Source organism: Gadus macrocephalus, chromosome 14 (genome assembly GCF_031168955.1).
Source record: "Gadus macrocephalus chromosome 14, ASM3116895v1".
Classification (NCBI taxonomy): domain Eukaryota; kingdom Metazoa; phylum Chordata; class Actinopteri; order Gadiformes; family Gadidae; genus Gadus; species Gadus macrocephalus.
In genome coordinates, this window is record NC_082395.1 from 1,486,393 (window position 1) to 1,511,108 (window position 24,716).

General features: G+C 51.5%; 2 protein-coding genes across 2 annotated transcripts in view; one reads left to right on the forward strand and one right to left on the reverse strand.

Moving 5' to 3' along the window:
- Positions 1 to 18,111, forward strand: part of ano1a (anoctamin 1, calcium activated chloride channel a) — a gene marked incomplete at its 5' end in the record, with an annotated part of 22,665 nt that extends 4,554 nt beyond the window's left edge. Inside the window, 17 exons of the mRNA XM_060071245.1 lie at positions 571 to 635; positions 1,233 to 1,367; positions 2,771 to 2,931; positions 4,212 to 4,294; positions 4,468 to 4,479; positions 5,106 to 5,177; positions 5,342 to 5,416; positions 6,670 to 6,871; positions 7,740 to 7,851; positions 8,112 to 8,169; positions 8,512 to 8,612; positions 10,565 to 10,707; positions 11,657 to 11,809; positions 12,325 to 12,377; positions 13,578 to 13,762; positions 14,193 to 14,298; positions 14,901 to 18,111. Of these exons, the coding sequence (XP_059927228.1) occupies positions 571 to 635; positions 1,233 to 1,367; positions 2,771 to 2,931; positions 4,212 to 4,294; positions 4,468 to 4,479; positions 5,106 to 5,177; positions 5,342 to 5,416; positions 6,670 to 6,871; positions 7,740 to 7,851; positions 8,112 to 8,169; positions 8,512 to 8,612; positions 10,565 to 10,707; positions 11,657 to 11,809; positions 12,325 to 12,377; positions 13,578 to 13,762; positions 14,193 to 14,298; positions 14,901 to 15,149 (1,965 nt within the window). The remainder of the gene's footprint in view (positions 1 to 570; positions 636 to 1,232; positions 1,368 to 2,770; positions 2,932 to 4,211; positions 4,295 to 4,467; positions 4,480 to 5,105; positions 5,178 to 5,341; positions 5,417 to 6,669; positions 6,872 to 7,739; positions 7,852 to 8,111; positions 8,170 to 8,511; positions 8,613 to 10,564; positions 10,708 to 11,656; positions 11,810 to 12,324; positions 12,378 to 13,577; positions 13,763 to 14,192; positions 14,299 to 14,900) is intronic.
- Positions 17,742 to 24,637, reverse strand: mns1 (meiosis-specific nuclear structural 1). The gene is made up of 10 exons (XM_060071265.1): positions 24,124 to 24,637; positions 23,709 to 23,915; positions 23,081 to 23,208; positions 22,867 to 22,969; positions 21,775 to 22,004; positions 20,915 to 21,131; positions 20,715 to 20,822; positions 20,070 to 20,327; positions 19,131 to 19,256; positions 17,742 to 18,818 (listed from the first exon to the last, which is right to left on the reverse strand). Exons 1-10 carry the CDS (start codon positions 24,124 to 24,126, stop codon positions 18,708 to 18,710), a joined length of 1,491 nt encoding a protein of 496 aa, XP_059927248.1. The 5' UTR covers positions 24,127 to 24,637; the 3' UTR covers positions 17,742 to 18,707.
- Positions 24,638 to 24,716: the final 79 nt, after the last annotated feature.

A 24,716-nucleotide genomic window follows, 5' to 3' on the forward strand; every position in this document is an offset into this window, starting at 1 on the left:
TGTACTTATTGTAAGTCGCTTCGGAAAAAAAGCGACTGCTAAATGCCCAGAATTGAAAGGTAAATGTAAATGGTTAAGAAATGCTTGAAACAAACCGTGGTCAATGCTACAAAATCCTGGAACTAAAAGCATTATTCTGCATTAATCCAGAAGGATCATTTGACATGGAGACGCATTACAGGCGATCCCCTTAAGCTTCAACAAAGAATGATACGCATTGAATGGTTTCAATTACATGCCACTGGTGGTAAAGATGAATGCCAAGAAATGGTAACGGTTAAACGATGAAACAAGAGAAATAGGGCTTCTCTTATGTTCGAGGTGTAAGCATACTTGTTATTACAAATGAATCATATGAATAATAAATGAAGGGTATTTGTGAAACACAGCCCTTTCTTTCCCTCTTTGCTGGTCGAGTAACTATGACAACGCCAGCCAGGACTGATGTGATGTGTTGCTGATAACGGGGGGACTGATTGACTCATACTGGTGTATTATATTACCTGTATGAAGGTCTTCATCGCTGTTCTTCATGGTTCTCCTCCCTAACCGCCGCCCTCTCTCCCCCAGCTGCTCTACGAGGAATGGGCGAGCTACAGCGTCTTCTACAAGTACCAGCCCATCAGCCTCATCAGGTGAGACCCCAACACACAGCAGCACCTCAGCCTCATCAGGTGAGACCCCAACACACACCAGCCAGGGACTCCCCCTTCAGTGGGGGTTCCCTGGTCCCTCCAGTGGGGGTCCTTGGTCCTTCAGTGGGGCGGTCCTTGGTCCTTCAGTGGGGTCCTTGGTCCTTCAGTGGGGGGTCCATGGTCCCTTCAGTGGAGGGTCCGTGGTCCTTCAGTGGAGGGTCCTTGGTCCTTCAGTGGAGGGTCCTTGGTCCTTCAGTGGGCGGTCCTTGGTCCTTCAGTGGGGGGTCCGTGGTCCCTTCAGTGGAGGGTCCTTGGTCCTTCAGTGGAGGGTCCTTGGTCCTTCAGTGGGGGTCCTTGGTCCTTCAGTGGGGGGTCCGTGGTCCCTTAAGTGGAGGGTCCTTGGTCCTTCATTGGGGGTCCGTGGTCCCTTCAGTGGGGGTCCTTGGTCCTTCAGTGGGGGGTCCGTGGTCCCTTAAGTGAGGGTCCTTGGTCCTTCAGTGGGGGGTCCGTGGTCCTTCAGTGGGGGGTCCGTGGTCCCTTCAGTCCGCGCGTCCGTCTGCGATCGCCGGCGGGTGTGACGCCGTGTGCTCCACAGAGGAAGTACTTCGGGGAGAAGGTGGGGCTGTACTTCGCCTGGCTGGGCGTCTACACCCAGATGCTGATCCCCGCCGCCATCGTGGGCGTCATCGTGTTCCTGTACGGCTGCGCCACCGTGGACGACGACATCCCCAGGTGGGTGGACTGGTGGGACTGGGAGCAGGGAACGGTTCTGGGAGGGGACTGGGAGGGGACTGGGACCTGGGGAGAGTGACTTAAAGGGGACTGGGCTGGCGACTGGGAATGGGGCGGTGGTTCCATTTTGTTGTGATTTTTTTGGGGGGGGTTTGATGGGTTGTTGCTGTGGTCCTCGTCAGAAGCAGGAGGTTCTCCGCCCTCTTGGGAGGGCATGGTGTTGAACGTGTACTGAGGTGTAGTCCGGGTTCCTCTCATGGATGCCACACAACACTCCGATACGCATCTTTAAGTTGTTTTTCTGAGACATTTTTGAAGATAACCATATTACTTAAAATTGAATTTCTTTCAGAAATACTTTTAAGACAATATGATGAGACCAAAATATTGAGTTAGATAGTCTCTGTTTATTATCTGAAGACACACCGAAAGTGAGTTAGAAGTCTTGAGGCATTCGATTTTAAATACCAAATAGCTTCACAGCCAATTTGCATAAATCTGAAGTTTCATAAACACACCACACTGGTTGATGAGTGAATCATCACTATGGCATTCGAGTTATGTTCATGAATAATTCAACACGTCTATTTACCCTCTCCTCCTTCTCTCCCCCTCCCTCCTCCCTCCTCATCCTTACCCCTCTCCTCCCCCTCTTCCTCCCTCTCCTCCCCCTCTCCTCTCCCTCCTTCGTCTCCCCCTCCCTCCTCCCTCCTCTTCCTTACCCTCTCCTCCCCTCTTCCTCCCCCTCCTCCCCCTCTCCTCTCACTCCTTCTCCTCCCCCTCTCCCTCCCTCTCCTCCCCCTCTTCCTCCCCCTCTCCTCTCCCCTCCCTCTCCTCCCCCTCTCTCTCCCTCTCCTCCCCCTCTCCCCCTCTCCTCCCCTCTCCTCCCCCTCTCCCTCCCTCTCCTCCCCCTCTCCCTCCCTCTCCTCCCCCTCTTCCTCCCTCTCCCCCTCTCCTCCCCTCTCCCTCCCTCTCCCCCTCTCCTCCCCCTCTCCTCCCACTCCTCCCCCTCTCCTCCCCCTCTCCCTCCCTCTCCTCCCCCTCTCCTCCCCCTCATCCCTCCCCTCTCCTCCCCTCTCCTCCCCCTCTCCTCCCCCTCTCCCCCCCTCCCCCTCTCCCCCCCTCTCCTCCCTCTCCTCCCCCTCTCCTCCCCCTCTCCTCCCCCTCTCCCCTCCCTCTCCCTCCCTCTCCTCCCCCTCTCCCCCCCTCCCCCTCTCCCTCCCCTCTCCTCCCCTCTCCTCCCCCTCTCCTCCCCCTCTCCTCCCCCTCTCCCCCCCTCCCCCTCTCCCCCCCTCTCCTCCCCTCTCCTCCCCCTCTCCTCCCCCTCTCCCTCCCTCTCCCTCCCTCTCCTCCCCCCTCTCCCCCTCTCCCCCCCTCCCCCCCTCCCCCTCTCCCCCCCTCAGCATGGAGATCTGCGACCCCAGGAACAACATCACCATGTGTCCGATGTGCGACAGCGCCTGCAGCTACTGGAGGCTGTCCTCGGCCTGCGGGACGGCCCGCGCCAGCCACCTCTTCGACAACCCCGCCACCGTCTTCTTCTCCATCTTCATGGCCCTGTGGGGTGAGCGCCGCCCTCGCCCCGCCGCCTCAGGCTGCCCTCATGGTGACAGGGCCCGGTGCAGCGTGCACCATCAAGGCCCCGTCCGGATGGCAGCGGCCCGGGTTCGGTTCCTGCCCGGGGTTGTATGCTGCGTGTCCTCCCCCTAGCGCCCATCCCTTCCAGTCCATCTCGCTCCGTCATCAAAATAAACCGGACAAAAATAAAGAGTCAACAAAAACATGAGCGTGTGGACGATGAAGAAGTGGCTTTTATGGATGAAGCCCTTCGGTAGGGCTTCAGAGTGATGCCCTCCAGGCTGCTATCTGATGACATTGATGTCAGAGCAGACGTTATCTGACCCCCCACTTTAGTGAAGATATGTGGTCAATTCTATCCTGAACATCAAGATGCAGAATAAATAAATAAATTATAATTCAAGGTTTTACAAATCTGTAAAATCGGTTATTTTTATAGTATAACAGATGGCTGACTCTACAACCACGTTTGAAAATAAGCGCATTCGATTTTTTTTCCCAGCCACGGTTCAGCCTTCAGGTACTTTGCCTCTTGTTAAGTCGGGAAAACCCCTGGAATGGGTTCTAGATGATGGCTGAGCGTGTTCTGTGTGTTATCACCACGGCTGCATCAGCTCAACACAGGGAAGGTTGAGCTCCAGAGCCTGGTCCCGTCCCCTCCCAGTGTGTGAAGGTTGAGCTCCAGAGCCTGGTCCCGTCCCCTCCCAGTGTGTGAAGGTTGAGCTCCAGAGCCTGGTCCCGTCCCCTCCCAGTGTGTGAAGGTTGAGCTCCACAGCCTGGTCCCGTCCCCTCCCAGTGTGTGAAGGTTGAGTTCAGAGCCTGGTCCCGTCCCCTCCCAGTGTGTGAAGGTTGAGTTCAGAGCCTGGTCCCGTCCCCTCCCAGTGTGTGAAGGTTGAGCTCCAGAGCCTGGTCCCGTCCCCTCCCAGTGTGTGAAGGTTGAGCTCCAGAGCCTGGTCCCGTCCCCTCCCAGTGTGTGAAGGTTGAGCTCCAGAGCCTGGTCCCGTCCCCTCCCAGTGTGTGAAGGTTGAGCTCCAGAGCCTGGTCCCCTCCCCTCCCAGTGTGTGAAGGTTGAGCTCCAGAGCCTGGTCCCCGTCCCCTCCCAGTGTGTGAAGGTTGAGCTCCAGAGCCTGGTCCCGTCCCCTCCCAGTGTGTGAAGGTTGAGCTCCAGAGCCTGGTCCCGTCCCCTCCCAGTGTGTGAAGGTTGAGCTCCAGAGCATGGTCCCGTCCCCTCCCAGTGTGTGAAGGTGTCCTGATGTCTGTCCACAGCGGTCCTCTTCATGGAGCACTGGAAGAGAAGACAGATGAGACTCAACTACATCTGGGACCTGACCGGCTATGAGGAGGAGGAGGTGAGCTCCATTGGTCCCTGAGTGCTGCTGATGATGATGATTTACACCAGCGCCGCCTTCACAGCGAATGCATTAAGGCCTGGAGAACAATCGGTCCACCCAAATCATGTTTCATAACGTACTCGCTGACAAACTTACATTTTATGTTTGTGTGTCTTTTTTGTGCTCTGCAGGAAGAACACGAGGTTTGGAATTGGATTACTTTTTTTGCCGTCTTAACCTAGGCTCTCTCTTAACCTCTTAACCTGCATATTAACCTTTAATTCCCTCTCGTAGACTGGCATATTAACCTGTATCTTAACCAGTATTTCCCTCTACACTTGGCTTCTCTAAGCCCTTCTGCAGTTATTGCTAGCTCTCTAACTCTGATACCCTCACTAAAGTCTCCTTCGGGCCTTTGCACTTCATGTTATTTCTCTCCACTTCCCTCTTTCCCTCGTCACTGAAGTGTTGCATAAACAGGGGCTCAAACTGCCCTCTGCTTGTCCAGGGGATTAGCTTTCATCTTCAGCTGTTTCTGTATTCTCCCTGCTTCGGATGTCTCACTGCTCTCTGCTTGCGTGTGTCTTACATTTGGTCCATGGCAGTGGTTCTCACCGGGAAACTTCTGTGATCGTTAAATAAGAACAAACCAAAAAGATGTGCTTCTAACCGTCACTGGTGTGGGGGTCAGACCTGTGCAGTAACGATGAAAGGCTTTAGGCATTGGTTGACTGCTGCGTCCACAGACCAGCCGAGAACCAGTGGTCTATAGAAATGTGTCGTTGAAGAGCAATGCGGAGAGCTAAACTATAACGTGTTCGTGTTCCAGGACCACTTCAGGGCGGACTATGAGCTACGGGTCATCAAGAAGAAACAGAGAAACGAACATAAGAATCCCAAGGTGACGCTTGCATCCTATCTCTTTATATCAGACGTTACCTGCAGACCAAACTAATGTCAAACCTTATTGGAGGCCTGATGTTCGGCTGAGTGTCTCCGTCCGGGTTGGAGGGCCGCTGCTATGGTCATCATGACCGTCCGTTGTGTCCTCCCCCTCTGTTCCAGAACGAGAAGGTGAAGCTCACATGTACAGACAGGATGCCAGCCTACCTGACCACGCTTGTGATGATGGCCTTCATGGTGAGCGCTCTCCGCCTCCTTTGTGTTCACCAACAATGACAGCAAGGGCTCAGCTCTAAAAATACAATACATCAGGTGTAGGGCAACATGGCCTTTATAGGACTGTTATGCTATTAAGCTCTCAGCACATACTACAGATATATCTTAAATTAAACATAGAAGTAAACTTTTACTTAAATTTACAAGACCATTGCAGTAATCATTATTTTTACACACCCATTGCACCAGCTACAAATAAATATACCAACAGCTTGCACAGCTTGGCACTGATTCCACATTAGACGCTAATATAACGGCAATTATATCAATATTCTCAATATCCAGTCTCCTTTCACACCTGTGGTCAGACTCCATATCTGCATGTCCTAACTGTTGAGCATCAAGATGTTCTTGATGCCATCTTGTCAAAATGTCATTCTTTGCGCCTTCTTCTCTTCCATCCGGTGTCTCCGTCCCCGGTCTCCGTCCCATCTCTCTCTCCTGTCTCTCTGTCCTGCGTCTCTCTCTCCTGTCTCTCTGTCTCTGTACTTAGCCTCTTTCCTCTATTTCTGACCTGTCTCTCTGTTTCACTGTCCTGAGTCTGTCCCGTCTCTCTCTCCTGTCTCTCTGTCCTGTGTCTCTCTTTCCTGTCTCTCTGACCGGTGTCTCTCTCTCCTGTCTCTCTGACCGGTGTCTCTCTCCTCTGTCTCTGAACTGTCTCTCTGACCGGTGTCTCTCTCCTCTGTCTCTGACCTGTCTCTCTGACCGGTGTCTCTCTCCTCTGTCTCTGACCTGTCTCTCTGACCGCTGTCTCTCTCCTCTGTCTCTGACCTGTCTCTCTGTCCTGTGTCTCTCCTTTCTCTCTCTCTCTCTCCTGTCTCTCTGACCGCTGCCTCTCTCCTCTGTCTCTGACCTGTCTCTCTGACCGGTGTCTCTGAGCCTCCTCTGTCTCTGACCTGTCTCTCTGCTCTGTCTCTGACCTGTCTCTCTGACCGGTGTCTCAGACCTGTCTCTCTGACCGCTGTCTCTCTCCTCTGTCTCTGACCTGTCTCTCTGACCGGTGTCTCTCTCCTCTGTCTCTGACCTGTCTCTCTGACCGGTGTCTCTCTCCTCTGTCTCTGACCTGTCTCTCTGACCGGTGTCTCTCTCCTCTGTCTCTGACCTGTCTCTCTGACCGGTGTCTCTCTCCTCTGTCTCTGACCTGTCTCTCTGACCGGTGTCTCTCTCCTCTGTCTCTGACCTGTCTCTCTGACCGGTGTCTCTCTCCCCTGTAGATCACGGTGACCTTTGCCATCGTGTTCGGGGTCATCCTGTACCGGATCACCATCAAGTCCCTTCTCCACTTCAGCTCGTATCCCGCGGCGCGCTCCAACATCAGGGCCACCGTCAAGACCACCGCCGCCATCATCAACCTCATCGCCATCATCATCATGGACGAGATCTACGCCGCCATCGCCCGCTGGCTCACCAGACTAGGTACGCTCGTTCCATGACAGGGGCGAACGGTTCTGTTTTGTGAGGTTTGTTTTTTAGTCCCTTGTGAATTCAGGCTGCAGGTACGATGAAAACAGCGCTAATATTCATCTGTTTATTTTAAGAGCAATAGCCCCATGATAAGACAGCATTTAGATTACATATTTTATTAAGTTGGTAACTGGTATAATCGTAATATTACACTCTTTGTGTGACTTGGCGCCAGCATCTCATCCTGAGTGTTGTCAGTGTGAAAGGGCGGTGATGACGGTATAGTCCCTCTGGTGTGAGGCTGGCTGTCTGATTCAGAGGCTGGTGGGCAGGCGCCTAGGGCTGATACCTCACAGAGCATCTCACTCACTTATAACTGCTGTGACATTTTGAACAAATTACACTCAAATTACAGCTATTGAGTCGTACCCAGTGGCCTTTCATTTTTGGTAATTTTTTTTTACTGAATGTACATTTGAACCAAGACTCCAGGTCTGGGAACATTGAGTTCTCTGTGGGGTGAGACATATTAAGGTGATGGATATTGAGTGACCAACTTTGATTTTAATCCTCTACCTCATGGTTTTGCCTTGTTCTTTTAATTTCCATAATATATGACGTATGTATAAAATATTTGTGATATTAACGCAATTTAAAAAAACAGATGATCTGTTCTCAGAGAGCATTTCTCTCACAAATAGCTGATGGGGTGGCTGTGACATTTATAACAAATTACCCTCCAATTATTGCTCTTAAAAGTGTCTCTTAAACTAATCACCGGTCGCCCACAGTAAACTGTGACGGTGACTCAGACAAGAGGCCACTGTGTTCTTTACGGGGTCATAAAGCTTTGTTCCTCCTCCCCGTCTGTTTGCTTTAGAGGTTCCAAAGACAGACAAGAGCTTTGAGGATCGGCTCATCTTCAAGACCTTCATCCTTAAGTTTGTCAACGCCTTCACTCCCATCGTGTACCTGGCGTTCTTCAGAGGACGGTAAGAAGACCCTCACCTTGGGGGTGGAAGGGTGTTCAAACTGAACGGAAATGCTGCTCTCCATCTCTTTCAGAGGTGCACATAGCATACTAAACATCACTTGCAAAACTTAATATGGCGTCTTATTATTTCACACACATATTGAGAAAGAACCCTTTATCTGTCATTTAACTTTATTGGGTTGATTCCAGTTACCTAATGGTATAGTGCTTCTACTGCAGAGTACATGACCTTTGTTATTGTGTGGGTTTGATCCACAGGCTGGTGGGGCGTCCTGGCAGTTACTTATACGTGGTTGGCTCCTACAGGATGGAGGAGGTAAGGAACCTGAGCGGAGCGATATCCCGATTTCTGGTGTATTGATGCGTTGTATTGATGGCGGCTGGTATTTACACCTCCTGCCAAGGGAATACAACAGACTTAGCTGAGCTCCCAGCTATCTCTGCTGCAGTATATCGATTGTGCATTGTCCCTGTTAAATAAACCAATAAGTAATTCAATGGTTTTAATACTCTGAAAGAAAGAAAACGATTAAAATGAGAAACTCAATATTCTCACTCACTCACTCACTCACTCACTCACTCACTCACTCACTCACTCACTCACTCACTCACTCACTCACTCACTCACTCACTCACTCACTCACTCTCTCTCTCTCAGTGTGCCCATGCGGGCTGTCTGATGGAGCTCTGCATTCAGCTGTGCATCACCATGTTGGGGAAACAGCTCATTCAGAACAACCTGTTTGAGATCGGCATACCGTAAGTACTGAGCTGACGGACGCGTGAGTGAATGTTTGGTGTTTTCACAGAACAGTATTTCCTGTTTGTCACGCCCTGCCAACACCTGCCCTCGTATCGGATCGATGTTAGATATTAACTCTGTATTTGTTCTCAGCCTTCCTTCCTCCCTGAACCAACAGATGTCTGGACGTGTCTCCATTCCTCTTGAGATAGTTGAGCCTTGAAGAGCCGTTGAGTTCATCACTATGTCATGAGTTCTTCCTCCCGTTTCTCGCCCGTTTGAGTCGTTCAGCCTTGCTCCTCGCTCACATCCTGTCCAGTTGTGAATCCAGGTCTTGTCATGTCTTAGGATGAAGCACTTTGAGAATGCTCATAAGTTGTCTAGCAATGCAAGGGTCGAACAAACATTGCATTAGCTCTTAAGTCGAATTGGACATTTAAAGCCTCACATTTACATCCAAGGCGTTTATCAGCCGCTTTCTTCCAAAGCGACCCCTCAACCTGGTTAGTACATTTGTCAGAAGAAAGAGAAACAACAATCTATCTCTGTCTGCACAGTAAGGATGTTCATAGAACCAAGTGCAAAGCACTAACAATCACTAGGCTTACCCATTCCCCTTATACGGCAAAGATAGCTAGCTTAAGAAGGACCACAAAGGCCTCTCAAAGCCTTCCCATATAGATTTGCATTTGTGGTACTATGATATTACCACAAATAAGTTTGGTCCCTTGGTTCGGTTCGTTTGCGTTGTGAATGCAACCGCCTCACTTTGATGTGAACCAAATCAGCCGACCGAGACCTCCCTGAACAGCTGGTCTCAGTTCGCTTCCAAACGAACCCTGCTACGGTTTGCTTGAGATGTGAAAGCAAACACACCTCGGTCCGATCCAGTTCTACAAAGCATACGCCTCTTTGGACGTAACAGGCACCCGCTCAGCCGCGCGCGTTGTGGGAATTATTGTTTGATTAGCGGTAACTCCAAGACTATTTTTTTAAGACTAAATTGTCGGACCGTCTGGGAATTTGGAATTTTGGACACCCACATAAAACGTATGCGGGAAAACACAAAATGCCGATGCATTCAACACATTCAGCACAAGGATGAGGGAGAAGGAGTTTGACCGGTCCACGAACAACCCAGACCTTTTTGTCCAATGATTGAACAACCCTTTCTCTCTCTCTCTCTCTCTCGCTCTCTCTCTCTCTCTCTCTCTCTCTCTCTCTCTCTCTCTCTCTCTCTCTCTCTCTTTCCCTCTCTCTCTCTCTCCGTCTCTCTCTCTCTCCCTCTCTCTCTCTCTCTCTCTCTCGCTCGCTCTCTCCTGTCTCTCTCCTGTCTCTCTCTCTCTCTCTCTCTCTCTCTCTCTCTCTCTCTCTCTCTCTCTCTCTCTCTCTCTCTCTCTCTCTCTCTCTCTCTCTCACCATCCATCCATCTATCTATCTATCTATCTATCTATCTATCTATCTATCTATCTATCTATCTATCTATCTATCTATCTATCTATCTATCTCTCTCTCTCTCTCTCTCTCTCTCTCTCTCTCTCTCTCTCTCTCTCTCTCTCTCTCTCTCTCTCTTTTAAGGCGATTTTATAGACAACACCTATGCACTTAGCTCAGTCAAAGAAATGTTAGATGGAATAGCAAATATCTTTCGCATGAACATACCCTTATAGTCTTTGTTCCACTACAGAAAATTATATAAAATAGTGCACTTTCAGGGAGACTTGGGCCTAACACATACAGCCAGTTTGAACAGAAGAACACACCAGAATAGGCCTGTTTAGTAAGCAGGATTTGATGCCGCATTCCTACACTTAAAAAATGCAATTAAATCTGGAAGTAATCCAAGTACTCAGAATACAATACTCAGATTGAGTGATGGAACGGAATACGTTACATGTTACATTTTCTGGCATGTATTCTGTGTTCTGTAACGGTGTCCCTCCCCGCACCGCGTGGGGCCTGTGTGCAGGAAGCTGAAGAAGCTGCTGAGGAGGAGGAAGACGGACATGGACGCCGAACAGGAGGCGGAGCTCAACAAGAGGCTGCAGCGCCACGAGAAGGACCACCAGCTGGGGCCCTTCGCCGGGCTGGCCCCCGAGTACATGGAGATGAGTGAGTGGCACACACACACACACACACACACACACACACACACACACACACACACACACACACACACACACACACACACACAGGGACACACACACACAGGCACACGCAGGGACACACACACACAGGCACACACACAGGGACACACACACACAGGGACACACACAGGCAAAGGCACAGGTACACACACACGCACACACCCACACAGGCACGCACACAGGTATGCACACACACACACACACACAGGCAAACACACACACACACAGGCAAACACACACACACAAAGGCACGCACGCATGCCCACGAACACGCACGCATGCAAATATAACACAAATAATAATAAAATATACTGAATGCAGGCTATTGTGACCATGCACACCAGACCAGCTGCACCAGTCCCTGGTGACTCTGTCCATAGTCCAGTCCCTGGTGGTCCAGTCCCTGGTGTCTCTGTCTGTCCCTGGTCCAGTCCCTGGTGTCTCAGACCATGGTCCAGTCCCTGGTGGTCCAGTCCCTGGTGATTCTGTCTGTCCATGGTCCAGTCCCTGGTGACTCTGTCTGTCCATGGTCCAGTCCCTGGTGACTCTGTCTGTCCATGGTCCAGTCCCTGGTGACTCTGTCTGTCCATGGTCCAGTCCCTGGTGTCTCAGTCCATGGTCCAGTCCCTGGTGGTCCAGTCCCTGGTGACTCTGTCTGTCCATGGTCCAGTCCCTGGTGTCTCAGTCCATGGTCCAGTCCCTGGTGGTCCAGTCCCTGGTGACTCTGTCTGTCCATGGTCCAGTCCCTGGTGTCTCAGTCCATGGTCCAGTCCCTGGTGGTCCAGTCCCTGGTGACTCTGTCTGTCCATGGTCCAGTCCCTGGTGACTCTGTCTGTCCATGGTCCAGTCCCTGGTGTCTCAGTCCATGGTCCAGTCCCTGGTGACTCTGTGTTCTAACGCCTGCCTCCCTGCAGTCATCCAGTTCGGGATGGTCACTCTGTTCGTGGCCTCCTTCCCACTGGCTCCGCTATTCGCCCTCCTCAACAACATCATCGAGATCCGTCTGGACGCCAAGAAGTTCGTCATGGGGCTCAGGAGACCCATCGCCGTCAGAGCCAAAGACATCGGTGATCTGCTCTTAATGCCTTAGGCCTGTTGTTAAAGACATCGGTGATCTGCTCTTAATGCCTTAGGGCTGTTGTTAAAGACATCGGTGATCTGCTCTTAATGCCTTAGGCCTGTTGTTAAAGACATCGGTGATCTGCTCTTAATGCCTTAGGCCTGTTGTTAAAGACATCGGTGATCTGCTCTTAATGCCTTAGGCCTGTTGCCAAATAGATCTCTGTTCTCTTATCGTCCTAGGCTTGTTGTTCAAGCACAAATGATTATTCACTAGACGCAACACAGGTGTACTTATTGTCAGTTGCTCTGGATAAAAGCTTCTGCTAAATGTCCTAGATGTAAATGTAAATGTCAGACTAGTGGGTGAATCCCTGATGAACCCGAAGAGAAAACAAATCGACTGATGCATAGTAGATGATAACCATAGCAATATTATAGCTAAATAAGATGATATGGTTGAGTCTGCAGTTATCTAAAACGGAACGTTTTAATCCTAATCCTCTCTTTCTATCTCTTCCAGGTATCTGGTACAATTTGTTAAGGGGTCTCAGTAAGGTGGCGGTCATCGTCAATGTGAGTCCCGCTATCTTTATATTATTATCGATAGGCATATATGGATAAAGTAAGAAGATCAAAATGTCGTACCGTATTTATATATGCTGGCCTCATCAGGTTGATGAGCCATATCCTGTGTCCTTCCACTGCTGCTCGGCTGTTTTTGCAACAAACTAATTTCTCCTACGGGGGATTAATAAAGTTGTATCTTATCTTGTCTTATCTTATTGTATGAGGTAGTTCAGTGATTATTTTCTCACCACAATACAAATTGCCCAACATGAATAGCAGAAGCGTGTAATTGAGACTAGGTTTGGCCCGCGAGCGTTTTGCCTTGGCTAAACGCTCTGAAACCATGGACCCAGTTCCTGGTGGCTCTCGGCCAGCTGGAAGAGTTGTCAACTAGGGTTCATGTAGTGAATCGATCTCTTCATGAGCATGCCAACTGTTGCTATGGGCCCAGACAGGTACAGAAATAAACACAAAAACAAAAGAATGCCAGTCTAGAAATGAGAGAGGGACTTCCTCGGTGCTTCCTTGGCACATAAGGACTCATCCTCTTGCTGAGGAGGGGGTCAGCGTCTCGGTGAGGAGGGAGTCACAGGGATGCTCCTGGGTAATCCTCTAGGGTGGCTCGTCTCTCAGTAACAATAACCACGGTGAGATGAGCGCCACTGCCTTCAGACGGCTCATCCTCCGAACGTTGTCACGAGTCGGCGACATCCTCCGAATGGTTCTGATTGTCACGACGGGGGGGGCGCTCCGGGCACCTCTGCACTACACCGAGCGGGGGGGCGTGGGCGGGAGGAGGGTCCTGAGGGACAGAGCGCAGGGCCGTGGATTTAAATGTCATCTATGACTGTCTCTCCCCCCCCCCCTGTCTCCCCCCCCCCCCCTGTCTCCCCCCCCCCCTCCCCCCCCCCTCTAGCTAGTCCTGCTCACGACCACATCCTGACTGCTTTATTTGGGAGCTCAGGTCCAGACCGACCGCCAAGTCTCCCGACTGTCGAACGGTTGCCAGAGCAACGGGTGTCTCTCTGTGGCTGTCCAATCACAGACTGACCTTAATCACTGACCCCGTGGTGGCCGAGCTGCTGATGAAATACCCTCGCAATAGTGGACCCACAGTAGTGTTTTACTTCTTTAGATGTGATATTCAGGACAGATCCTCATGTGATTTCCCTCTGACCCCCCCTCTGACCCCCCCCCCCCGAACAGGCGTTTGTCATCTCCTTCACGTCGGACTTCATCCCGCGGCTGGTCTACCAGTACATGTACAGCCCCGACGGCTCCATGCACGGCTTCGTCAACCACACCCTCTCCGTCTTCAACACCAGCGACTTCCAGACCGGCACGGCCCCCCTGGACCCCGAGATCCTGGGGTACAAGGTGCCCCTCTGCAGGTAGGGTGGCTCCCACAGACACCTCCATGGACGCCACGCAGTGTGGGCGCTGAGTCCTAACGCTACCGGTCCACGGGCCGCCTGTTGGCCGGTGACCGGAAGGTTGCTGGTTCGATCGCCGGCTCGAGGTGTTCTGAGCGAGACGCCTCAACCTGACTGCTCCCGACGAGCTGGCTGTCGCCCTGCGTGGTTAAGATAAAGATATGATAAGGTGTACTTCAATGTCCCCCGGGGTTGAAATTCATCGACTCCGCCTAGCGTTCACCCAATCATACACACATCCACACACCGACGGCTCTGCCGTCGGTGTGTGGATGTGTGTACGATTGGGTGAATGTGAGGCAGTATTGTGAAGCACTTTGAGGGGGGCCACTGGTAAGAACAGCGCTGTATAAATGCAGTCGGTTTACTGTCGACCGTTCCTCCGCAGGTACAAGGACTACAGAGAGCCCCCTGGCAGCAGCTCGTCCTACGAGTTCACCAAGGAGTTCTGGGCCATCCTGGCCGCGCGCCTGGCCTTTGTTATCCTGTTCCAGGTGAGCAGAACCCCAAACTGAAGCTCTTCATATTGATGCGTGCTTCCTCTTTGGTCCACGTTCCAAACTGTTTCCCATTAGCCGTTCAGGTCGGTTCCGTGAAGCTTATGTTGGTTCCACAAAATATAACAAATACAATGGAAGTTGCACACACATTTCTAGAGATAATGGTCGTCTACGGTTGGGGCAGAGTTCCTTAAAAAGCCAACAATGGTGATGTGTGTTTCACTACGTGTTGCTGGTTTCTGTGCGTGCCACCACCGAGGTTGAACCTCCTCCTCCTCTGAGGTTGAACCTCCTCTTCCTCCTCCTCCTCCTCCTCCTCCTCTGAGGTTGAACCTCCTCCTCCTCCTCCTCCTCCTCCTCCTCTGAGGCTGAACCTCCTCCTCCTCCTCCTCCTCTGAGGCTGAACCTCCTCCTCCTCCTCCTCCTCCTCCTCCTCCTCCTCCTCCTCCTCCTCCTCCTCCTCCTCCTCCTCTGAGGTTGAACCTCCTCCTCCTCCTCCTCTTCCTCCTCTGAGGTTGAACCTCCTCCTCCTCCTCCTCCTCCTCCTCCTCCTCCTCCTCTAATGCTGAACCTCCTCTCTCCACCCTGCGTTGCAGAACGTGGTGATGCTGATGAGCGACTTCATCGACTGGCTCATCCCGGACATCCCCAAGGACATCAGCCTGCAGATCCACAAGGAGAAGATCCTGATGGTGGAGCTGTTCATGAAGGAGGAGCAGAGCCGCTGGTACAGCGGCGGGAGGGACCCGCGCCCGGAGAAGGCCGACCCGTCCCCGCTGCTGAAGCGCAGCCCCCTGATACCCCCCCCGCGGCGGGACCCCTACGCCCACACGGCCAACTGCTAGAGCGCGGGGTGGCCGGCTGCACCCCGCGCTCTGGCAGTCCACAGCCGCCCAGAGGACGATAAGCCCCGCCCCCGCGGTCCCTTTAGAGGGGTGAGGGTCCACCGCCGACTGATCCGTCCCCGCTGCGCTGAGGCACGCCACCCGTCGACAAGCGACCGGTTCTGGCTGGCTCCGTGTGGCTCTCTGCCTGCTTGACTGAATCGATCGCGAGCGCGTCTTCTCGTAAGCAAAGGTAGATAATCGCCAGGTGGTTTGAGGAACACGCCTTGTTTTAGGGAAATGCTTTTTGTTGTTCTTAACCAGAGTTAAAATGTCAAGATGGATGCTTAGTGTGTGATTCTCATTAGAATCCCGTTCTAAATGGGAATCCCGTTCTAAATTAGTTGACCCGTTACATGGATGCAGACAGAAGCCGTTCCACCACACTGTAGCCAGCGTGGTGCCAGTACATGCCGCTGTTCGATTCCCGACACGATAGCAATGTGTTGCTGTTGCTCAATCTGGTGATCATAGGACTGATCATAGGATTGTGCGTCCTACGGGCGTCACGCCAGCTGTATGCGTGTCAAACTTTAGCCTCACTCCTTTGCAACAAAGAAAATACATATTTCACTCGCCAAAGAATTTTATCAAAATCTAGTTTTGTTTTTTCTTATCAAAACAACATTTCCCTAAATCAAGATGTGTTCCTCTAAATGCAATAATTTCATATGCATAATTATTGTACCATTGTTTCCTCAACTATTGTTAGTTTGACAGTTTCTCGAACAGATTCAGTTTCAGCATGAAGCCATTAAAGTCGTTTTTATATTTAAGCCATGAAACCGAGTAGTCACTACAGCAAGGTTATCATTACCAGTAGTGATTAGTAAAACGTATGAATTAGGAGAACTAAGTGTGCGATTATCAACAGTGTAAGTAAATGGAGCTTCATTTGATTGGATTTCCTCAAAGCCTGTCCCCTTGTGCGCAATATCGATAAGACTCAGCAAAGGACCACGGCGCATGTCCCTACGTCCCAGCTGGGAGATAAGGGACGAGCCAATACGTCCCTTATCCCCGGTCAGGGATCGATAAAGTACATCTTCTCTTATGTGTGTTTGAAATGGCTCTACCTGCCTGGCACTACTTTCAGCGAACGAGAAGGAGCCAATTGATCAGCGTAGCAGGAGGTGTTTCACCTCGGGATGATCTACGCGTCGGTTACTCTAAATGCATGTCTGCCGAGATACAAGCAGAAAGCAGGATATTGTTACTCTCAATCTTTTTGGTTTTAACATTTGCCTTTCGACAAAGAGACTGCTTAGAATACACAAGGGCTTGTCTTGTTAGCTGGTCTGCTGTAATGCTTCTTCTGGACCTAAACCTGCTTCATGTTCTTCACTCGTACTTAGTTATGAAGAGCAACAGGACTGACTGCACTCGTCGACTTTGATACGCTCCTTAGCCATGATGTCCAACTCCTATGAGGAGGAGGTATATTTACTGGATTTTCCAGCGGGGGCCAACCGTGTATCCATTTGTCTGTTCTTACTGTCGCTGAGAGAAGTGTTCATTGTGTTGTGTTACCTTGTCTGACAGCAGTCACATCCTATTGTCTGGCAGCTCGAGCTAAGTGCTGCGTGGGCGAGCGGCGGGACTCGTCAAAGGTCTCAGCAGAGCCACGTAGACGAGCTTGAGTCGCCGTGTAATCTGTTCATCCTGTCCGCTGGGTTCAGATCATTGAACCCGACGATTGACCAAAGTTTGGGGATGGAGAGTTGCTACATGGATGCAGGATCTAACCCATCCTCGTAGCAGTGGTGAGACGAGGTATCCTGTCCCATTCATTCACTGAATGATTTCTGGAAAAAGGCTCTGAATTAAGGTTCTTAATAAGGTTATCGTATTTCTAATACTGCCGTTTTTGGGTATCAAAGGTCTGAGGGTAGGCCTATATACAATTTCAGAAGTAGGTCACACACCCAGTTCTGGCTTTCCTTTTGTATCCTCATTGGACATTGAGTGTAACTCTAGCCCTCTACATTCAGTGAATGCTCGTGGTTTTATAAACACGATATGACGCCCACTTTGCCCCAGGACACTCAGCTATCAGCCACCCAGTTTGTAAAGCAGACTTTAGTCCGTCAGAGTGTCCCTTTAAGGCTCCGTTGTACTCACCGGCACACTACTCTTCCCGGCCGGATCCTTTTGCACTGTGTGGCTAATAATCTCCTACAATAATTGCCAACACTCATCGTTGTGAACTTTGAATGTTTGCATGTAAATTGCATATAATCTTTCTAGGATTTACCAAAAATATCCTCATGGAGGAAAAGCCATCATGGCCATGGGCATCTTAAGTCTTTCCCTGCGTTTGTTCTCCATGAGGAATGATTTAAACCACTTTCCCAACAGTTTGTCACCTTTACTTTATCATATACTTTCTTCATCTAAAGGTTAAAGCCTTTTCAGCACAAAATGACACCTATAAATACAATAAGTTAGAGGCCCTCATTACAACAATAGAGACTATTAGAATGTATCATTTAAGTTTTGATTTTCACTTCTAAGAATAATTATCTTTTCTAAGTTCACTATTTTGGTTGGAGATTCAGGAAATTATTTTTCAGGCTGCCCTGATATTGTCTTTTCGATCAGCGAGATAATATTACCTTTTTTATCAGGATATGAGCCAGTGTGAGGGGTCGCGTTTCCATTGGGGAAGCTACAGTGCTTTGTTTTGTAATGTAACTCTTCAGATGATACTATTATACGCAGTGTGGAATAGTGTGTGTTTAGAACTAGGCTGCAGACTGAATCTGTTCATTCGTAAGGCAGTTTTTTTAAATGACTAATTGATTAGGCCTACTTGATGTAAATAGCAAACATTAGCCAGAGATGTTTGATATCTATGTATGTCATCTAACCGTTTATTGCCATAATGTAATTGCAACTTTAATAAAAGAGTATGCATTGGGAACTGTTACATTTGTCACAAGTAATGCGCGTATGTAATAAACATTTTGAATTTAACTGATCCATTTAAAATTCTTAAAAAAAAAAAAGCAGGAACAGCGCAACAGTAGACTGAGCAGTATGGGTATTACAGAGAAATAATCTGTTGTCACGACTCCTACTTAATTTAACCAAATTTACAGAATTATTCATGATTAACTGGACGAACAAAAATATGTAAGCTACGTATCACGGTTAATAACAACAACACCGCAACGAAGATCTTTGACGCCACCATGTGGAGAGGTTACACCACTACACCGGAGACCCGTCGCGTCCCAAGGAGCCTCTACGGAAAGGTGGTAGGAACGGGCACACGGACCGGCGATGTCAGGCTGTCGCTTCTGGTAGTCAATAGCGACAGAGCTGTGGAACCTACTGCATCAGCCAGCAACTTAACGTGACAGAATTCATTAAGGAAATTAATAAATTTTTAATGGAATTGAATGATGATTAAAATGCATTACAGTCTAGGAAAATAGGTGAATAGTCCCTGTGTGTGCTCTAAGTCAATCAGCTCTGGTGAGCCGTCCTGCAGCCAGTCTGCGGTCTGAAGACGGGTCATTCATCGGCGTCCCAGTCGTCTCCGGAGAACATGTCCGCCTGCTGCTTCTGGAAGTTGCTCCTGAAGTCGTCGTCAAAGTGCTGGAGGTCGTCCTCCCGGAACAGACCCTAGAAGGGGTCATAGGTCAACCCGTCAGCGATACACCCTCTGAGACCCCCAGGGGGGGGGGCTCTGACCCAGGGACCACCAGGGGGGGGGGGCTCTGACCCAGAGACCACCAGGGGGGGGGGCTCTGACCCAGAGACCACCAGGGGGGGGGCTCTGACCCAGAGACCACCAGGGGGGGGGCTCTGACCCAGAGACCACCAGGGGGGGGCTCTGACCCAGAGACCACCAGGGGGGGGGCTCTGACCCAGGGACCACCAGGGGGGGGGCTCTGACCCAGAGACCACCAGGGGGGGGCTCTAGGCGCTCCTCACCTTGGGGAAGTAGCCCAGCAGCTTGGTGGCGTGGTGTCTGAGGAGCTTCTGCCGCTCCTCCTCGATGATCTGCCGACGCACCGCCTCCCGCTCCCGCTCCACCGCCTGCTCCTGGGCCTCCAGCTCCTGGGGAACACCGGGGCATCAGGGGGCATCAGGGGGCATCAGGGGGCATTCAGGGGGCATCAGGGGGCATCAGGGGGCATTCAGGGGCATTAAGGGGCATTCAGGGGTAAACGGCCTGCATTTATACCGCGCTTTTCTAACCAGTGAATGTGAATGTGTTTCTAACAGATTCCCGGACGTTGGAGTCGACCCCTCAGTGAGGGTGAGGCGTCTCGCTCAGGGACACCTCGGCACCAGGAGGAGCCGGGGATCGAACCAGCAACCTTCCGGTTACCAGCCGACCCGCTCTGCCTCCCGAGCCACACGCCGCCCCGGTATAATAGAACTTGTGAGGAAGTGAAACATGTATGTAGCATGTTGTTGTTGTGAGCCAGAAGCTCCAACATGTATGTAGCATGTTGTTGTGAGCCAGAAGCTCCAACATGTATGTAGCATGTTGTTGTGAGCCAGAAGCTCCAACATGTATGTAGCATGTTGTTGTTGTGAGCCAGCGGCTCCAACATGTATGTAGCATGTTGTTGTGAGCCAGCGGCTCCAGCATGTATGTAGCATGTTGTTGTTGTGAGCCAGCGGCTCCAACATGTATGTAGCATGTTGTTGTGAGCCAGCGGCTCCAGCATGTATGTAGCATGTTGTTGTTGTGAGCCAGCGGCTCCAACATGTATGTAGCATGTTGTTGTTGTGAGCCAGCGGCTCCAGCATGTATGTAGCATGTTGTTGTTGTGAGCCAGCGGCTCCAGCATGTATGTAGCATGTTGTTGTGAGCCAGCGGCTCCAGCATGTATGCAGCATGTCGTGGGTGGACCCCAGCACCTTGTCGGCCTCGTGCTGCTGCCGCCGCTCCGCGATCAGCTCCTGCACGGCCCGGCGGTGCTCCAGCTGCTTCATGCGGCGCCTCTGGGCGTTCATCTGCTCGATGCGGTCGTCCTCAGCGAACTTGGCCATCATCGTGCGGCGGAAGGCCTCCTCTTCCTCCTTCTCCTCGCGGCGGCGCAGCTCCTTGAAGACCATCTGCTGCTGGCAGGTCTGCTGATACACCAGCCGCTGGCGGATCGTCCTCTCCATCGCCTCCTGGGGGACGGGACGCACACACCGGGTTCAGGGGTGGAGGGGACACACACACACACACACACACACACACACACACACACACACACACACACACACACACACACACACACACACACACACACACACACACACACACACACACACACACACACACACACACACACACACACACACACACACACACTTGGCAGTAGCAGAAACATGGGTCAATAAATATAATGAATTGTATTAAATAACAAAATAAAAGCAGAACCGTCCTGAGATTATAGCCAAAACGTTTTGGATTCTTGCCAATACGAGGACTACCACAAAGACGAGCTCAGAGAGGACCGTCAGAACACATGGTGCGGCCCACGTCGACAGGGGTACCGTCCCCTAGTGACTCACGATGTCCTTCCTCCTCACGGCCTCCGCCTGCTCCTCCAGACACAGCTCCTCGCGGACCTGCTCCATCTCCTCCCGCTGCCGCCTCTCCGCCTCGTGCTGGTCGGTGAGCTTCAGGACAGAAGACACAACGTGTTCACGTTGGGAGCCATGAGTGTGACGTCGGACCAGCCCTTCGGTCCGTCGGCGGATCGCTGACGCACCATCTGCAGGATGTGCTGCTTGGCCTGCTCCCTCTCCTGCATGCGGGCCGCCCGGGTCTCCTCCGTCTGCCTCTGGTAGTTGGAGAACTCCCTGATGCGCTGGTTCTCCGCGTCGTTCTTCTCCTGCTCCAGGCGCCGCCACTCGGCCCGCTGCTTCTTGAACTCCTCGATGTACTGCTGCGTGGCCAGCACCTTCTCCAGCTTCAGCTGCATCTCCCTGCAGGAGGAGAGAGGAGGAGGGGACCACGACAGGGAGGTGACGGTTCAGAGGCAGAGGGAGGGGACCACGACAGGGTGGTGACGGTTCAGAGGCAGAGGGAGGGAACCACGACAGGGAGGGAACGGTTCAGAGGCAGAGGGAGGGGACCACGACAGGGAGGTGACGGTTCAGAGGCAGAGGGAGGGGACCACGACAGGGAGGTGACGGTTCAGAGGCAGAGGGAGGGGACCACGACAGGGAGGTGACGGTTCAGAGGCAGAGGGAGGGAACCACGACAGGGAGGGAACGGTTCAGAGGCAGAGGGAGGGGACCACGACAGGGAGGGAACGGTTGGGGGTGGTGCCGGGGAAATGATGGCTGCAGCAAACACCACAGTGGGGGAGTCCAAGGTGCTTAGTCAAAGTGGGGGAGTCAAACACAGAGTGGGAGTCAAAGTGGGGGAGTCAAACACAAGGGGGGAGTCAAAGTGGGGGAGTCAAACACAGTGAAGGAGTCCAAGTGGGGGTGTCAAAGTAGGGGAGTCAAAGTGGGGGAGTCAAAGTGGGGGAGTCAAAGTGGGGGCGTCAAACACATCAGGTGAGTCAAAGTGGGAGAGTCAAAGCAGGGGGGGTTTGAGTGGGGGGGGGTAACAGTGTCTCACATCTGGTCCTCCTCGTAGATCTTCCTGACGACCTGGTCCACCAGCAGCTTGTCCTGGAGGAACTCCTCGTAGGCCTCCTCCCGTCGGCGCTCCTTCTCCAGGAGCTGCTGCTCCAGCTCCCGCCGGTGGCACGCCGCCTCCTCGCTCTGCTGCGCCTCCTGCTTCTGCTGCTCCGCCCCCGCCCGCTGCTGCTCGCTCTTCATCTGACGGGCGAAGTCGGCCTCCTCGCGCTGAGGTCAGGAGAAACACAGGGAGCAGCTGAGACCGGGGTCAAGGGTCAAGGGTCAGGGGTCAGGGCCTATAGAAGATAACATTCAGCTTCTATATGGTCAGATGTGTTCCGTCCCCAGGGCTGAGTACTCATGACTCATTAAACTAATTGTAAAGGTCTGTCTGTCCGTCCAACAGCGATATATTGCGATATATTGCGGTTACAGATACGTTATGCATGTTGTTGTGAGCCAGAGTGGGGGGTCCCTCCTTCCAGGGATGATCAGGAGTGCAATGGGGGCCATTAAGGCCAACAGGGGTCAGCACATCAAGGCCAACAGGTGTCAGCCAGACGGACGGACGTCTGTCCGTCGATAATGGCCCCCATTGCACTCCTGATCATTCCTGGAAGGAGGGACCCCCCACTCTGAAGGAGGGACCCCCCACTCTGAAGGAGGGATCCCCCACTCTGAAGGAGGGACCCCCCACTCTGAAGGAGGGACCCCCCACTCTGAAGGAGGGATCCCCCACTCTGAAGGAGGGACCCCCCACTCTGAAGGAGGGACCCCTCACTCTGAAGGAGGGACCCCTCACTCTGAAGGAGGGACCCCTCACTCTGAAGGAGGGACCCCTCACTCTGCGTTCCTTCTCAAGACTTCTTCCTTGCTAATGAAGGGACCCTTCTATCCAAAGCGTACATTTGTCAGAAGAAAGAGAAACAGCAATATATCGCTGTTGGTACAGTAAGGATGTTCATAGAACCGAGTGCCATCACCAGCAATCACTGGGTTAACCCATTCCCTGCATACAACACAGATAGCGAGGATAAGACTTTAGATATATTGAGATATATGTTTGTGAAGATGAGAGCTGTAACCTCACCATGGTCTCAAACCTCATGCTCTCCTTCTCAGCGATCTGCGCGGCCCGTTCCCGGTTCAGATACGCAGACCGCAGCTTGGACTCCAGCTCTCTGAGCTCCAGGCTGAACACAAGAAGACGGTCAGAGCCAATCGAATGATACAGGTTGAGTACATCGTCATTGCACCTTGTAAATACATGACTGGGGTCAGAGGAGATGGGCGGGGGCTGACACCTGTTGGCCTTGATGTGCTGCCTCATCTTGTCGTCCCTCTGGGTCTCGTGGTCGACGCGGGCCAGCTCTATGGCCAGCCGCTCCTCCTGCTCCAGCTGCTTCTCCTTGTTCCTCCGCTCCTCCTCTGACTGCCAGGGAACAGGGGCTCAGCCGCGTTAAGAAGACCGCTTTACAGCAGGACGATGTACAGAGATACTAAACGGCCTTCAGATGTAACATCTAGGATTCATGATTTCAGCATCATCATTGGTTGCGTACTTAGAGACCGCACTTATCGCATGTTGTACGTCCTGGCACTTAATGTACGCACTTTATGTATGTTGTAAGTCCTGGCACTTAATGTACGCACTTATTGTATGTTGTAAGTCCTGGCACTTAATGTACGCACTTATTGAGTGTTGTAAGTCCTTGCATTTACATAGTAGCCTACTTCGTATTGTGTGGCGTCTTATCCTATCCATCTTTGTTGTTTATGGGGAATGGGTTAACCTAGCGATTGTTATTGCGTGGCACTTTCTCTTCTTCTGACAAATGTACTTATTGTAAGTCGCTTTCAATAAAAGCGTCTGCTAAACTCCCTGAATGTAATTGGTTAATAGAGAGGGAGGATGGGGCTGTGAAGGCTTACCTTGAGGAGAGCCTCCTGGACATCTCTCTCGTGCACCTCGTGCTGCATCCTGCGGTGAAGTCTCCTCTGCTCCGTCTTCTCCTCGGACAGGAGGCCGGCTCTGATCTGCAGGTCTCTCTTGATGCTCCTTCCCTGCTCCTCCTTCTGTTGCTCCTGCGCCAGGTGGGCGGAGATCATCTTCTGGTTGGGCCGCCGGTTTAGAAAGGCCTGCAACGGAACACAACCCGAGCACGTCTTCTGGTGCTTTGTAGAGACATGGTCTATCAAATGAACAACTACTATATGTGTATGTATACATGTATGTATTTAAACTAGTAATCAAACATCTGTTGGCTGCACGGAGGAAATAGAAGCTCAACGTGAATGAGGTTATTAAGCGAGATGACGTAAATATAACGTCGTAAATCACATTTACCATCTCAGAAGTCGGACTACTGGTGAACTCTGACGTCGAGAGGACTTATTTTATCTTCACGTCTTCCCCGCAACTTCTTTCTGTTGAGTCCCGCAGGTGAGGTGAAACCATGGAAACGGCGCGGATATGTGACCAATCAGTAAACGTCGGCGTCGTGACCTCACGAACACACCCCCTTCGGCTCGACGTGAGAAGCGGTGGAACCTGTTTCATTTCACGACGGAAACCCGGAACGGAGTAATCCGGTTGAGCGGTGTTGGAAAGAGAGTGGACAGAACATTGGGTTCCATGGTTTACCAAGAGCCAGATAAAGACAAAGAAAGACACGCCCAGAAACCGGAGGGTCACGTGGTTCATGGAGCCTGCGGTTGATTGGCTAAGACGTTTTGCTGCTTCAGCTTCTAGAAACCAGAATCCGTACGTACGTGATGGATGTATGGATTCTGAGATAGCCTTTAATCATCTATGTAATATATAATGTATATATTATAAATATTATAGCGAGTGTGAGAGAGAACACATATTTAATGTTTAATTGAATTCATTGTTTTAAGGATTGATATTTAAGAAGGATAATGTCTACATGTATTGAA

Bases quoted from the DNA above. Each gene is read 5' to 3' on its own strand.
- mns1 (XM_060071265.1), bottom strand. The intron at 22,970-23,080 runs GTGTCAGCCCCC...TCTTGTGTTCAG, and splicing joins CAGCACATCAAGGCCAACAG to CCTGGAGCTCAGAGAGCTGG. The intron at 21,132-21,774 runs GTGAGACACTGT...CTCCTCCTGCAG, and splicing joins ATCTACGAGGAGGACCAGAT to GGAGATGCAGCTGAAGCTGG.